Raw genomic sequence first — 11827 nt, forward strand, 5'->3', positions numbered from 1 at the left:
CGATCGAATTGACATTGGATGGGTCATGTGATATGCTTGGTCAGCACACGGACTGTTCTTCCCGACTGTGTGCGCTAATAAACATAGACAAAGGAATTGCAATTCACAACTTAAGAGTTCAAGATGCCACCAAAGAAAGGAAAGAAGGGAAAGAAAGGCGGAGATAAGTCATCAAAAGGGGAATATCAGTTAAAGGATGAGGAGAGCAGACGGAGATATTTGCAGGATATCAAGGATAAAGCAAAGGTAGTTTATTCGAGTCGTTTGGTAAGACGCAGGACAAAGAAAGCTTAAAGATATATTTTATTTACTCTAGGAGAGACAAGGTCTGGAGGAGAAGAATGCCCACCTTAATAACCTCAAGATCCAAAATAGATGGAGGGAAATAATGAAAGCAGGTACGCTAAGTGCTGCTTGCATCCTCTGGAAGAGTGTACAGTGAATGGCCATTATTTCATATGAGCGCAGCAAAGGCTAGGGATCTTGCACAGCAGATCGAAGTTCTGAAACAGATTCATGAGCGACACCTCGACAGGAAGAACGCTTCAATTGAGACCCTCGCGAAGGATGTTGCAGAGGCTGAAGACCAGTTTGCAACAGCTCTGCAAGCACACTGTATAAACGTTGATACCCTTATCGAATTGCAGTCGGCGAGACTGCAAACCTTGCAGAGTCAGTTTGAGAATGACTTGGGAATACTTGAAACCGAATTCAATGCAGAGAGGTATATTATATTGACGTGTATCCAGAATGACTATGAACAGCGAGCTTACCTCGAGCCAGAATGAAATTGCAGACAGGACATGTGAAGGAAAAAGCAGATATTCTGGGAATCATGACAAGAATGGAACAAGAATTTCAAGACACCGAAGCGGATGCCAAGCACGAGTACTCTAGTATGAGAGATGATGTGAAGAACAAGGTTTCTTTCGCACAAACAGTTTCATTAGTCTACACCATGAACGACTTACAAGACTATTGGCTTGACCGTAGAATTTAGAGGAAAAACATGCGCTACGTATCCAGCTTGAAGGCACCGTCGAAGACTTGTGGCGACAGTTTCAGGCAGTAAGTTTTCTCTAATCTCCCAGATCACACTGGCGCAACCTAATAGTAGTATCAATTTGTGTAGGCGCTGAACCAATACAACACGTCCACCGAAGAAAGGAAGAAGCAGTTTGAGGATTTGAAACAGAAGGATCAAAAAAACGCCAAGGAGATTGAGCAGCAGATGCGAAAGCTTGTTAAGCTGCAGGTTGACTTAAGCTTGAATTGTACGCACTATGCAGCAATACAAATTGTCATACGTCTTTTTGATACAGGAGACCATTGTCCATCTTAAAACGAAGCTAACAAACAACTCGAAAGAGTATGAAGAACGAAATCGGGCTCTCCGTGAAGAGAAGGAGGCAATTCAGTCACATTTTCAATCTTTGAAGCGCAAAATGAATTCCTTCCGGGAGGAAGAGCGCCGGAAGCTGACGGAGTTGACTATTGTCAGCAACCGAGTGATTAAAGACTTGGAAAGCAAAATTGAGAGAGCTGAAAAAATCATTAGGCTGGCGGAGATGAATAGGAAGCTGGAAACGGAAGAAGAAAAGGTTCAGCCCTTCTATCGAGAAACCTGGAAAGAAGGAGTACAGTTACAAGGGATCGCCGAAGTATGTGTCCAGGTTCATTTTGACTTCTTCTCATGAAAGCATTTGCTGAAAGATTAAGCTATTTGTAGGAATCAGCGACGGCACTTGAATTCCCGAAAGAGTTTGCAGCAATGGAGCAGTTTCATAAACGGTATAACAAAGTTAGTCTGGATCGTCTTGCCCTGGAGAAGCAAAGAGGACAGTTGCAAGAGGAAAACGAACACCTCCGCAATATTCTCAAGCAATACCTCGACGGTATCAGCGTAAATGAAACGGTGCTCGATCACGCTAATCCACTGGTCGTGGTCAATGGTACGATTGGACTCTACAAATGCAAGAACACTGTGATCCAAATTGACGGTCATTCGTGGGTTTTTAGGACGAACCAATGCTGCCCTATCGCATCCCCACAGCCATCTCAATATTACCTATGTAGAAGCTGCACATCAACGACAGAGACTGGTCCTGTATTGAATAAGACTAGGTATCCCCAAGTGCTCGGCTCGTCGCATGAGTTCAGGTAATTACCACCAAGATATAAATATGTGTATTGGCTCGCAGCGTACGTCCTCTTTGTTGATGTTTGTAGAATACATTAAGGGCAAGTCACCATATAATTCTGATGTCAGTCTATTTGCTGTTTGCGGAATGGGACGTCTCAGTAGTGTTTGTGAAAAACGCTGCCGTGTCTACGAGGCCCCATGGATAGCTGCAGATCATCTTTTGCCAACCGCGGTTCTTAAGCGATATGGTAACAACACGGAAGGCCACATACGACCAATATATTCGATGACAAACAAACACCCTTATTCCTTGATAAATATGTGACTATATATCTTTATGTCTCACTTTTTGTTGCTGACAAAGGTCGCCACCAGCTTTCGATCGTGGCTCGTTGGCTGACCGACCATCTGCGCACACGACTGCAGGGCATCCGAAACATGCTTCAACACAGCCTCACTCTTCCTATTCCGCTTATCAACAATTGTGAAGCGAACCCGATACTTGTCCTCCAGCAGTTGCCGAGCTTTTGTCAACTTAATATTCAGATCGTGTGGCGAGATACTGGATCCGACTTCAAGCTCCTTTGCGGTATTAGATTTTCCGTCTTTTGGTCGTTTGACTCCACGTGCTTCAGCTTTAGCTTTCTTTTGAACTTCGTGAGATACGATACGACAAATCGGTGGGTTTTTGTCTGGGGATATCAGCAGAAGGTCATGAGTACGGCGGTTGAAAAGCGTCAGGGCTTTTTCTAGCGAGTGGGTGCCTAAGCTTTCATTCTCTTCAGAAAGAACTTCGACCGTCGTCTGAGGGATTTTCTCATTCTTGGGCGGTTTTACGAAAGTTGAAGATTTTGGCGTAGCATTTTCGCGAGCAATGATTCGGCAGACTGGGGGATCTGTCCGGTTGTTCACTAGAACTAAATCATGGGTTGTATTGTCATATAATGTGAGCGCTTTTGACAGCGGATGCGCTCCAAGGTTTTCGCTAGCAGCGGATATAACGGTAACGGTTGGGTAGGGGATATCTCGATTCTGGAGAGCTGGTGCGGTTTTAGAGGATGGTTTCGCCAGGAATGCAGGACTAGAAACCGCAAACGGTCGAGATGGAGGGGCTCTTAATTGCACACATAACGTCTGTCTATGTACCGCTGGCCTCAACATGCGGAACCACACGCAGCGGCATGATCTTGCATTCATTTGGATTGGAATTGTGGTCAGTGACAGAGGTAGAAGCTTGTGGCTTAGGATAGTGTATTGGCAGGCGGACGCGTACTGGTGTTTTGGAGTACTGTAGACCAATATTGGCACTTTGCAGAAAGACCTTGGACGAGCGGATTTAGCGTTAAGGAAGGATGGGCCAGCATGGAGTTAGCTCTGGACCAGCTCATTGACGGTTTGCCGACAACGCATGTCTCGTTTGAAACTCTCCGAGACTTTGTCAAGAAGCGAATTGGAACTTTCCAGTATATTATCAAAATGCACGAAGGGAATTCGCACTTCTTGAGCACGGTCATCATCTCCAACGACATGCTCGTTACCATGCACCATGAGGAGAAGGCTAAAGTGAAAAAAAGAGTTACAAAGTGGTTTCATCTGGGTTATAGTATTGGAACTATTCTTGGTATTCCGAGCTCGACGGATTTCGTGCGAGCGTTCAGTCAACTCGTATCCGAGTATGAGAATAGCGATAATGACAGCCGTCGCAACCTGGTACGACTAGAAGAATCTTCTTGAGTCCTTCTTACACTGAAGATCCAAGGTATTCTCACCACTAGAAACGTATCTTTTCGGGGAAAACACCGCGAGGTGGGTCTACTGGCGATCAAACCAGTCAGCCTCCAGATGCTGGTGTGTACACTTATATGGATACCCCACACCTGGTATGGCCAAGAATCTTGATGTACTTATTGTCCGGGCCATGAACTCACATCTTCGCGCGCCCCTGCACATTGGTTAATTCCAGCCGTTTGATATCGATCATGTGCCGACGGTGTTGGGACTGTTCGAGGTTCTCACTCTTGCCTACAGCAAGTTTACCGAAAATAGCGAGGCATGCCGAAATCAAGCATTTATCGATGCAGTTATGAAGATTGATGGGAAAATCAAGGTGCCAAGTAATTGCGTTCGTTTGCACAGGCTGATTTCAATTCCTGACACATGACATCTTTTTTCTTTACCATTGTTAAAGAAAATTATTGGGGTTGTGATGAAAGACTTGGACTTCGTCGCCAAGAATCGTGTAAAGGAGGAATTGGATATGTTGCTTCTGACACCACCGGAACTAATGTAACAGACCGGCTCGGGTGCCCTCCCTATCCCATTTGTTGGGATATGTAAATACCTAAGTTGAGTGCCTATTGGGCGGTCGGAGCGTTCAAGCCATGAAGTCATTGATGTCAATCAAATTGGGACCAAATGAGCACACGCAAATGATGAGTGAGGTCCACCGTTAATTATAAAGGATAAAACGAACAAGACAGACTATACCCTGTCTAAAATCTATACAAAGAAAGACTAGATAAACACAACCGTTTCTTGCTCCTCCTGATACCAAACTGTGTTCTGCTGGGACATGGTTCGCAGGGCTTCCTGCACCTCCACCACTTCGAACTGTTGCGAACCCGGCAGGCGCGCATTGAGGCGCTCCACAATGTCATGCACCATAACGGTTCCGTCACCTCCGCTCACTTCCATTGCTTGGCGTATTGCGTGTAAACCTTGTCGGAATTGATCAAATCTGGAAGAGAATTTCAGCTTTTGACTCTAGACGAACTGTGAGACAAGAGTGCACATTACCTTTCGGGGTCTAATGGCGATGCAGAGCTACCACTCGCTCCAATGCTCTCGTCATCTAACACCATTGCAGAAGGTTGACCGTCATCCATCTCCAGCAGGTCAGAAATTGCTCCTTGAGAGGAAGCAGGTATGCTCTTTCGAGAAGATCGTGCTGACCGGCCAGATTGGCGCTCGGGGTCTATCCAGCAACGTGCGCAATTAGAGAACGTCAGTTGGGCGAATAGAATATGAACAAACCATGAGCGTTTTCAGATGTTTCGCCGCCGGTCAAATTGAGATCCGACATTTTTGCTGTAGTTGCTTCCACTGCCTTCTTGGCACTTCGCGCCGTCTTTCGTGGAGTTACATTGCCACTGTTCAGCACCAGAGGGTATGAGGACGAAGGTGCTGCATCAAGAATAGTGGTCGGGATTGACTTGGATGTACCAACCTTTTGTACTCTCCATCACTAGCATCGCTGTCGCTGTCGTCGCTGGGATCTGATGCTTCCTTCTCCCGTACAGTTCGTGGCTTTTTGCTTCGCTTTTTCGATTTCACTTCTTTGTACAATGCAAACTTAAGAACTTCCACAGCCAATTCGGCATCCACCTATGAATTGAGCGTTAGCGCGACAGTATAACACGCCGGCCTTCCCATTGCCGTTACCTTCTCCACTCGTTGGCTCAACCTTGCCTTCGCGTGTGCAGTGGAGAGACGGATCAGTGTTTCCAATGTACGAGCTGTGATTGGCATAGTCTGCCGTGTTCATGCGTTAGCCTGCAATCGCAGCCCTCCAACGAGTGTAATAATTGTCTGCAGGTCAACGTACTCGATATTTATCACCCTCACCCTCCTTTGCCGCTCTCAGCTCCGCATACTCATGGGCAATAAAGTCTGCTGCTTCTTGTGATAGCACAGGCTTGATACGCGATTTGGAATAATGAAGATATTTCTTCAAAAAGCCAATAGACAACAGCTCGACTTTATCAGCACCCTTCCGCCGTCTGCTTCGTCCATTTTCAGAAGCGCCCTGTATGCCAACGTGCAGCAGCTTGTTGTATTTTTGGAAGACTTCTGTTTTCTGACGCTCATCCTCCTCCCCAGGAAGGCCAAATGCGCCAGCAGATCCTTGCAACGTTATATCATTTACCGGAACACCTGGAAAAACCCTAGATGAATAATATGTCCATTGCACGATGAGTCTATCCTGTAAGTCACCTTCTTCAAGGCCTGGTGGAATATAACGATGGACACGTCCAACATGTTCGGATATCATACGATTTAGCTCATCGTCGGTGGTATCCAATACGACGAAAACCAAATCGAAACGAGACAGCAAAGAATCTGGCAGCAGGATGTTCTCATGGGGTGGCTTTTCGACCAGATACTATGATAACATAACGGTTAGTTTCAGTTATATGAGCAAACAACTTGTGGGCTGCTTCATACATGTCCATAGGCAGGATTAGCGGCGGCAAGAACGCTACACCGTGCATTTAGGGACGTATGTATGCCAGCTTTCGCAATGGTTACTGTTTGCTGTTCCATGACTTCGTGAATAGCAACGCGATCGATGTCATTCATTTTATCAAATTCGTCAATACAGACAATTCCCCGATCGGCTAAAACCATTGCACCAGCCTCGAGTGTTCGTTCCCCTATAGACTGGTAAGGGGCCATATTTTGCCAGCGCTGAACCTTTAGCAACTTACCAGTTTCCTTGTCTTGTGTTACTGCCGCGGTCAGACCCACACCGGACGATCCACGACCAGTAGTGGCAATCGCCAGTGGGGCGATATTCAGCACAAATCGCAGCATTTGGGATTTGGCAGTGGACGGATCACCAATGAGCAGCATATTGATATCTCTGAATGCGCGGTAGGCAGCGCGTGAGCTCCAAAGGGTCCGAATTGTCCTCACATATCTGCGCCGACCTACCCTCTAAGATGAGTTCCATTGGCTAGATTCTTCTCGATACCCCCAAGGAGCTGCAGAAGGATCGCCTTCTTGATGTAATCATGACCGTAGATAGAAGGCGCAAGTGATGTCGCCAATAAATCGAACACGTTCTCTCGGCGACTGATCTTTTTGATCTCCTGGATATCCACATCGGATATCGTCGGCTGCTGAATTTCCTTCGCAAGCTGACGAATGTTGTTTGCCAGAATGACGGTTCTGTAAATTGACGAATATCGTTAGCCTTAACATCTCGACGTTCAATAATCTATCTGCGACAATACCTGAAGATAGCCGATACACTAGCAGCGTGCTTTCCCAAAGACCGATATACTCCAACAATTTGTACTCTATCTCCCGGTTTCACACGATCGGCAAGGTCGTCATCGAGGATAACATCAAGTGGTCGCGGCAACTGTCCAGCAGGTGCTCGTTCCGGCATCTCTTGCAAACTAACGGTCTGGTAATCCCGATATGCGGAATACCCAAATTCAGTAGTGAGGGGATTTCCTGAGTCGTCCTTAATGTACATTAACAAGGGATTAACATAATCAGAGTTGAAAGACTTAAATCCCGAAATACGCACCTCTTTTGGGTACACAGAACCCGTTGGGATTGCATTTCCCAAACTGGTTCCATCCCGGTATTCGCGCATATGAAATAGTTGAGTCTTTTCACAATAGTGAACACTGCGGGCAACCTTTGGTCGCACAAGGGAACCTGTCGAAATCCACAACGTGCGCAATAAGCATGTGTTGTGTTTACGGAGGTGCCTACCAGGTACTCACACCGAGTAATGATGCCTTCAATGGAAACCATCTTTCCAAGGTGCGTGGAGCTTACGTTCCGCGGATTGACCTGATATTCTCCAAACGATCCCTCAAGGCCGATGTAAAAGCATTCATCATCCAGGTTATCTTTTGCCGGGTTTTGGAGGGATGATACAATATCCTGTAACGCTTTATCAAAGGGTGGAAGATAGTCCATAGGAGCCCGCAGAAGCCTACATGGACATTACGATTTAAGTCGTCTTGGCCACCAACTGTGGGGGACTTATTGTGCAGCAGGAGTCCTTACCCTTCAGCATAGTCCCGGTTGTACTGACGCAAACTGTTGATATTGACAATGAGGCGACGCTCTTTGGCCGCTATCATCTTCCGTATCCTTTCCTTATACTCATTCTCACCATACTAGGTTTAGAAGCATAAGATTGGAGCACTTTATGGAGTTCGACAAATGCAGGTTTTCAATTTGTGCTCTTCCGAAACTTACATCTTCGTCCAAGAATTCTCGAAAGAAACGAACTCGCTCGTTGAATAATTCATCTGCACCGAGATTGCGCAACTGTCCGTCCTGAGCGGCCATGATGGGCAAGCTTCCAACGTTAACAGATGGGCAGAAAGTCCCATAGATGGTCGGAGCCGGAATTGTCCAGCATTTCGGACCAATGCTTGTTGGCTGGGCAACTTGTTTGCGCCACAGGTAGGGGGACGCGTTCTGGGAGGTCGATCGTAATCTTTCCCCGACTCCTTGAACTGTTAACATGCCCTGCTGTGGAGAGGCAATTCACTGAGAGCGTTTGGGTAATTGTTTTCTTTTTGTATTGGCTAATGTGGTGGCAGCTGCTCAATATTCTTGCTTTCATCAGGGACGGTCGTATTGCCGGCAAATGAGCACCCCTTTTATGAAGCATTGAAATCGTCGACGACCTAGTGTTTTTGTTTTTGCAGTTGTTTTGTTTTTTTGTTTGGGAGACAAGAGCCGCTATGGTGACCAACCTAACTCGAGAATTCCGTGTGGGAGTCATTGGCGCTCCTGCGGTGTTGGAATCCGATCTCTTCACATCTGTCAAAGCTCCTGTGAACGCTTCGAACACTACTTCTAACTCTGATGGTAAGCGCATGAAAGACGTCATGACGGTGCAGAGGCTTATTGCTGTACACTCTGAATTGGACAGGCTCGTCACCATCCGTAGAAATTGATTTGCATGGGCAAAATTGTATTCTGAAGCTTGTTTTCGTGGACGAACGAGAAATCCAAAATGTTGGCGAATCGTCCTTTTGGCCTGAGGTAATGTATCCAACCAACTTAATCTCACACTACGCACCTCTTGTTGATATCCTTATAGGCGATAAGCAACTGTAATGGAATCTTGCTGTGCTATCCTGTTTCTGATCGAGCTTCCTTCTTGAACGTTATTGACCTTCTTGGTAATGTCATGGTCGGAGTTCTCATTTGCTGGAACTTCTTAATTGATAATTTATCTTCAGCTACTGGAAAGGAAGCGCCGACGGCATTAGTAGGCTGGAACCCGCCAGGAACGGAACGACAAGTAGATTTCGATCTTGGTGTAAAACTAAGTGGAGTGTTCAATGTCGACTTTGCGGAGTTGCCCAATCCCGAGACGGAAGTACCGAACAATATTGTTGGCATATTGACCAACATGGCCGATCGAATGCTGAAGTCTGCAGGTGGAGTGCATCTACTAATATTACGTATGTTACAATCTCTGATTGTCTCATCTCATCTGCAGATGGAACAGATTCGAACCCTTTTAAATTTGACGAGATCAAGTATGATTCCTTGCGGTCTCAGCTGCGGGAGCTTCGAACGACGTCTACCGTAATTCGCCGAAACTCGCAAGTGTCCTCCGCGCTGTCGAGTAGCGGAGACAGTGCGTCCAGCACCTCATTGAACGAGGGATTTGTTTACCCGATGCCCATGATTCGATCCTCAAAGGACGCTGAAGATGACCAACCTGAACCAATCCGTAAGAAAGGGCCTTTGGTCCACCCAGAGGATAAAGCCGTAGGTACAGGTATGTAGGTGATCTCTTGCGCTTTTGCCTTGACGTCTAGCTTTTGTGCTCAAATATCTGTAGACGAAGCGTCTGATCAGGGTAAAGGAGCCGTTCGGCCTCTCGCTCATAAACAACCGAGTGAGGCTGTCTCCACCGGGGAGGACACAAGTTCTATCGACCGCCGCACATCGCTCTCGCCGTCGCTTTCCTCCACGTTCAGTCAGAATACGATATCATCTGCTGCCTCCGGCATGCAAGGTGTGATAGGCTCGCTATCGGGCGAGCAGTACCGGCGTCTGTCCCGTAGACTTGATATACTAGATGTTACCCGCGATGGTTTCTCTATTGATGATGCACCATATCAGGAGTATGGGTCTAATGGGTCGAAGGATTGGAAACATCTATCTGTTCCAGTATCAGAGGCGAGGTGAGCGTGTTAGTTCGCTTACAGCTTAAGTATTTGCTGATTTTACCTCTGCTGCAGTAGCACAACATCGACCAGCTCCGTACGCCAGGGATTCACCTTAGAGGAATTAATTGAGAGATTGACAGCGCCCAATGTTCATGGCAAGTACACTATGTTACCTATGAGTTGATTTGTTTGTTTCTGACGGGTTGGGCACAGATATGGAGTTTGTGAAGGTGTTCCTGATGCTCTATCGGAAGTTTTTACGACCAAGTGAATTGCTGGACCGTCTCATGGACAGATTTGACACATTTGACGATAAGGATGAGAATGCACATCAAAGAGGCAGCCCCATCAATGCTGTGCAACTACGGTAAGTGCCTCCGTGTATATTTCAATTAGTATTTGGCTAACGTACTATAATGTCCGGTCTACAGTGTTTGCAATGTCTTGATACATTGGTGTACGGAGTACTGGTGCGACTTTCACTCGGATAGAATGAGGTTCACAATGCACGTCTTTCTGGAGATAATTTCCAGCCGACCGGCATACGCAGCCATCTGTCAAAGACTGAGTGGGCTGGTTTTCAGAGAGCCGCCTTCCGATAAAGAAAAGGATGCGTTTGATTGGGGCGTTCCGGACATTGATGATGAAGAAGAATATGTTCAAACTGAACAGAACACCTCTTCGGCGGGCGACCCTGAAGACGGACCAGATACCCAGCCACGGACATTCTCCTTTGGTTCCATGGGTGCCGCACCAGCTAGCGTGGAGGTGTCACTTCGACGGTCAATCTTTAGCACTGGCAGCGGCAGCAGCGAAGTAGCAGACAGAGCATTACGTCGTCGTTCTGGTGCATCTACTTCCACATCTAGATCCTCTGTCTCCGAGGGAACGGAGGTTGGTGTGGGGCGGAAACCTCCAAGCATGGGATCGTCGGATGGCATATTGCAGTCTGTACCGCACCATCCTTTTCCAAGCCTTTCCTTCTTGGAGATTGACAACGAGGCCATAGCGCAGCAATTGAATGTGTTGGAGAGCGAAATTTTCAGGAGGATCAAGGTAGCTTTGCCGTCATGCTGTAAGCAACGAACAGGATATTCATTTGCTGGCCATAGGCTCGAGATCTTCTCCAGCACATTTGGAGTCGGCAATCCAAAGGGCGACATGCTCCGTCAGTAGCAGCCAGTATCGGTCATTTCAACTTCATATCCGCGTGGTATGGACCAACGTGCGCATGGAGACATTCTTAGGCCATTGCTGACTCCGCTGTAGGGTTACTACTCGCATTCTGGTTCAAAAGAAATTAAAGACACGAGCAAAAGTCTTGGGCAAATTTATGAAGATTGCACAGGTTAGTCTTTTTCATTCCGGCACCGGGGCGGAGAACTGCGACTAAAATTCAGAGGTCACAGATTTTGCGCAACAGCAATAATTATAATACCCTCATGGCTGTTCTGGCTGGAGTCAATAGTGCTGCCGTACTGCGACTTCGACAGACACGAAAATTGCTGCAGAACCGACAATCTTACCGCAATTACCAAGCGCTGGAGAAGCTCATGAGCTCTGAACGATCATTTGCAATTTATCGGCAAACACTTCGCCGGAGTGATCTCCCCTGTATCCCTTACCTGTGGGTATAATCAACCTCTATCTATCATCGCATCCTGCGCTAATTGGGATATTTTTACAGTGGCGTATTTCTCAGAGATCTGCTATATATTGATGAGAATAAGGACAAGCGACC

General features: G+C 46.8%; 5 protein-coding genes across 5 annotated transcripts; 3 read left to right on the forward strand and 2 right to left on the reverse strand.

The window, feature by feature from the left end:
- The first annotated feature begins 96 nt into the window (after positions 1-96).
- Positions 97-2257, forward strand: SPPG_03412 (uncharacterized protein). Its single transcript, XM_016751680.1, has 9 exons — positions 97-246; positions 317-398; positions 469-724; positions 784-922; positions 994-1068; positions 1133-1255; positions 1323-1661; positions 1730-1952; positions 2020-2257. Exons 1-9 carry the CDS (start codon positions 124-126, stop codon positions 2112-2114), a joined length of 1455 nt encoding a protein of 484 aa, XP_016609653.1. The 5' UTR covers positions 97-123; the 3' UTR covers positions 2115-2257.
- SPPG_03413 (translation initiation factor IF-3) lies at positions 2197-3386 on the reverse strand. Its single transcript, XM_016751681.1, has one exon. It carries the CDS (start codon positions 3338-3340, stop codon positions 2486-2488), a length of 855 nt encoding a protein of 284 aa, XP_016609654.1. The 5' UTR covers positions 3341-3386; the 3' UTR covers positions 2197-2485.
- A 29-nt stretch (positions 3387-3415) lies between these two features.
- Positions 3416-4671, forward strand: SPPG_03414 (uncharacterized protein). The gene is made up of 4 exons (XM_016751682.1): positions 3416-3853; positions 3919-4023; positions 4107-4250; positions 4332-4671. The coding sequence occupies exons 1-4, from the start codon at positions 3506-3508 to the stop codon at positions 4431-4433; spliced, it is 699 nt and encodes a 232-aa protein (XP_016609655.1). The 5' UTR covers positions 3416-3505; the 3' UTR covers positions 4434-4671.
- SPPG_03415 (uncharacterized protein) lies at positions 4568-8280 on the reverse strand. Its single transcript, XM_016751683.1, has 15 exons — positions 8147-8280; positions 7952-8064; positions 7663-7877; positions 7461-7594; positions 7159-7394; positions 6857-7093; positions 6631-6785; positions 6368-6576; positions 6137-6305; positions 5748-6076; positions 5585-5674; positions 5370-5527; positions 5177-5292; positions 4940-5117; positions 4568-4880 (listed from the first exon to the last, which is right to left on the reverse strand). Exons 1-15 carry the CDS (start codon positions 8237-8239, stop codon positions 4658-4660), a joined length of 2655 nt encoding a protein of 884 aa, XP_016609656.1. The 5' UTR covers positions 8240-8280; the 3' UTR covers positions 4568-4657.
- Positions 8281-8640: 360 nt separating this feature from the next.
- SPPG_03416 (uncharacterized protein) lies at positions 8641-11723 on the forward strand (the record flags this gene model as incomplete). The annotated part of the gene is made up of 12 exons (XM_016751684.1): positions 8641-8767; positions 8832-8944; positions 9003-9084; positions 9145-9345; positions 9408-9692; positions 9756-10101; positions 10159-10241; positions 10300-10453; positions 10518-11142; positions 11199-11299; positions 11356-11434; positions 11496-11723. 12 exons carry the CDS (start codon positions 8641-8643, stop codon positions 11721-11723), a joined length of 2424 nt encoding a protein of 807 aa, XP_016609657.1.
- Positions 11724-11827: the final 104 nt, after the last annotated feature.

This window comes from Spizellomyces punctatus (assembly GCF_000182565.1).
Source record: "Spizellomyces punctatus DAOM BR117 chromosome Unknown supercont1.5, whole genome shotgun sequence".
NCBI lineage: Eukaryota > Fungi > Chytridiomycota > Chytridiomycetes > Spizellomycetales > Spizellomycetaceae > Spizellomyces > Spizellomyces punctatus.

Excerpts from the sequence above, each read along its gene's own strand:
- SPPG_03412 (XM_016751680.1), top strand. The coding sequence starts at position 124 with ATGCCACCAAAGAAAGGAAAGAAGGGAAAGAAAGGCGGAGATAAGTCA. Across the intron at positions 1,662-1,729 it reads AGTTACAAGGGATCGCCGAA|GAATCAGCGACGGCACTTGA; the intron begins GTATGTGTCCAG and ends AGCTATTTGTAG. Across the intron at positions 1,953-2,019 it reads TCCACTGGTCGTGGTCAATG|GACGAACCAATGCTGCCCTA; the intron begins GTACGATTGGAC and ends GTGGGTTTTTAG.
- SPPG_03413 (XM_016751681.1), bottom strand. The coding sequence starts at position 3,340 with ATGAATGCAAGATCATGCCGCTGCGTGTGGTTCCGCATGTTGAGGCCA.
- SPPG_03414 (XM_016751682.1), top strand. The coding sequence starts at position 3,506 with ATGGAGTTAGCTCTGGACCAGCTCATTGACGGTTTGCCGACAACGCAT. Across the intron at positions 3,854-3,918 it reads ATGACAGCCGTCGCAACCTG|AAACGTATCTTTTCGGGGAA; the intron begins GTACGACTAGAA and ends TCTCACCACTAG. Across the intron at positions 4,251-4,331 it reads AGATTGATGGGAAAATCAAG|AAAATTATTGGGGTTGTGAT; the intron begins GTGCCAAGTAAT and ends CCATTGTTAAAG.
- SPPG_03415 (XM_016751683.1), bottom strand. The coding sequence starts at position 8,239 with ATGGCCGCTCAGGACGGACAGTTGCGCAATCTCGGTGCAGATGAATTA. Across the intron at positions 6,077-6,136 it reads TCCACCAGGCCTTGAAGAAG|GTGTTCCGGTAAATGATATA; the intron begins GTGACTTACAGG and ends GGGTTTTTCCAG. Across the intron at positions 5,293-5,369 it reads AGTGATGGAGAGTACAAAAG|TGGCAATGTAACTCCACGAA; the intron begins GTTGGTACATCC and ends GGTGCTGAACAG.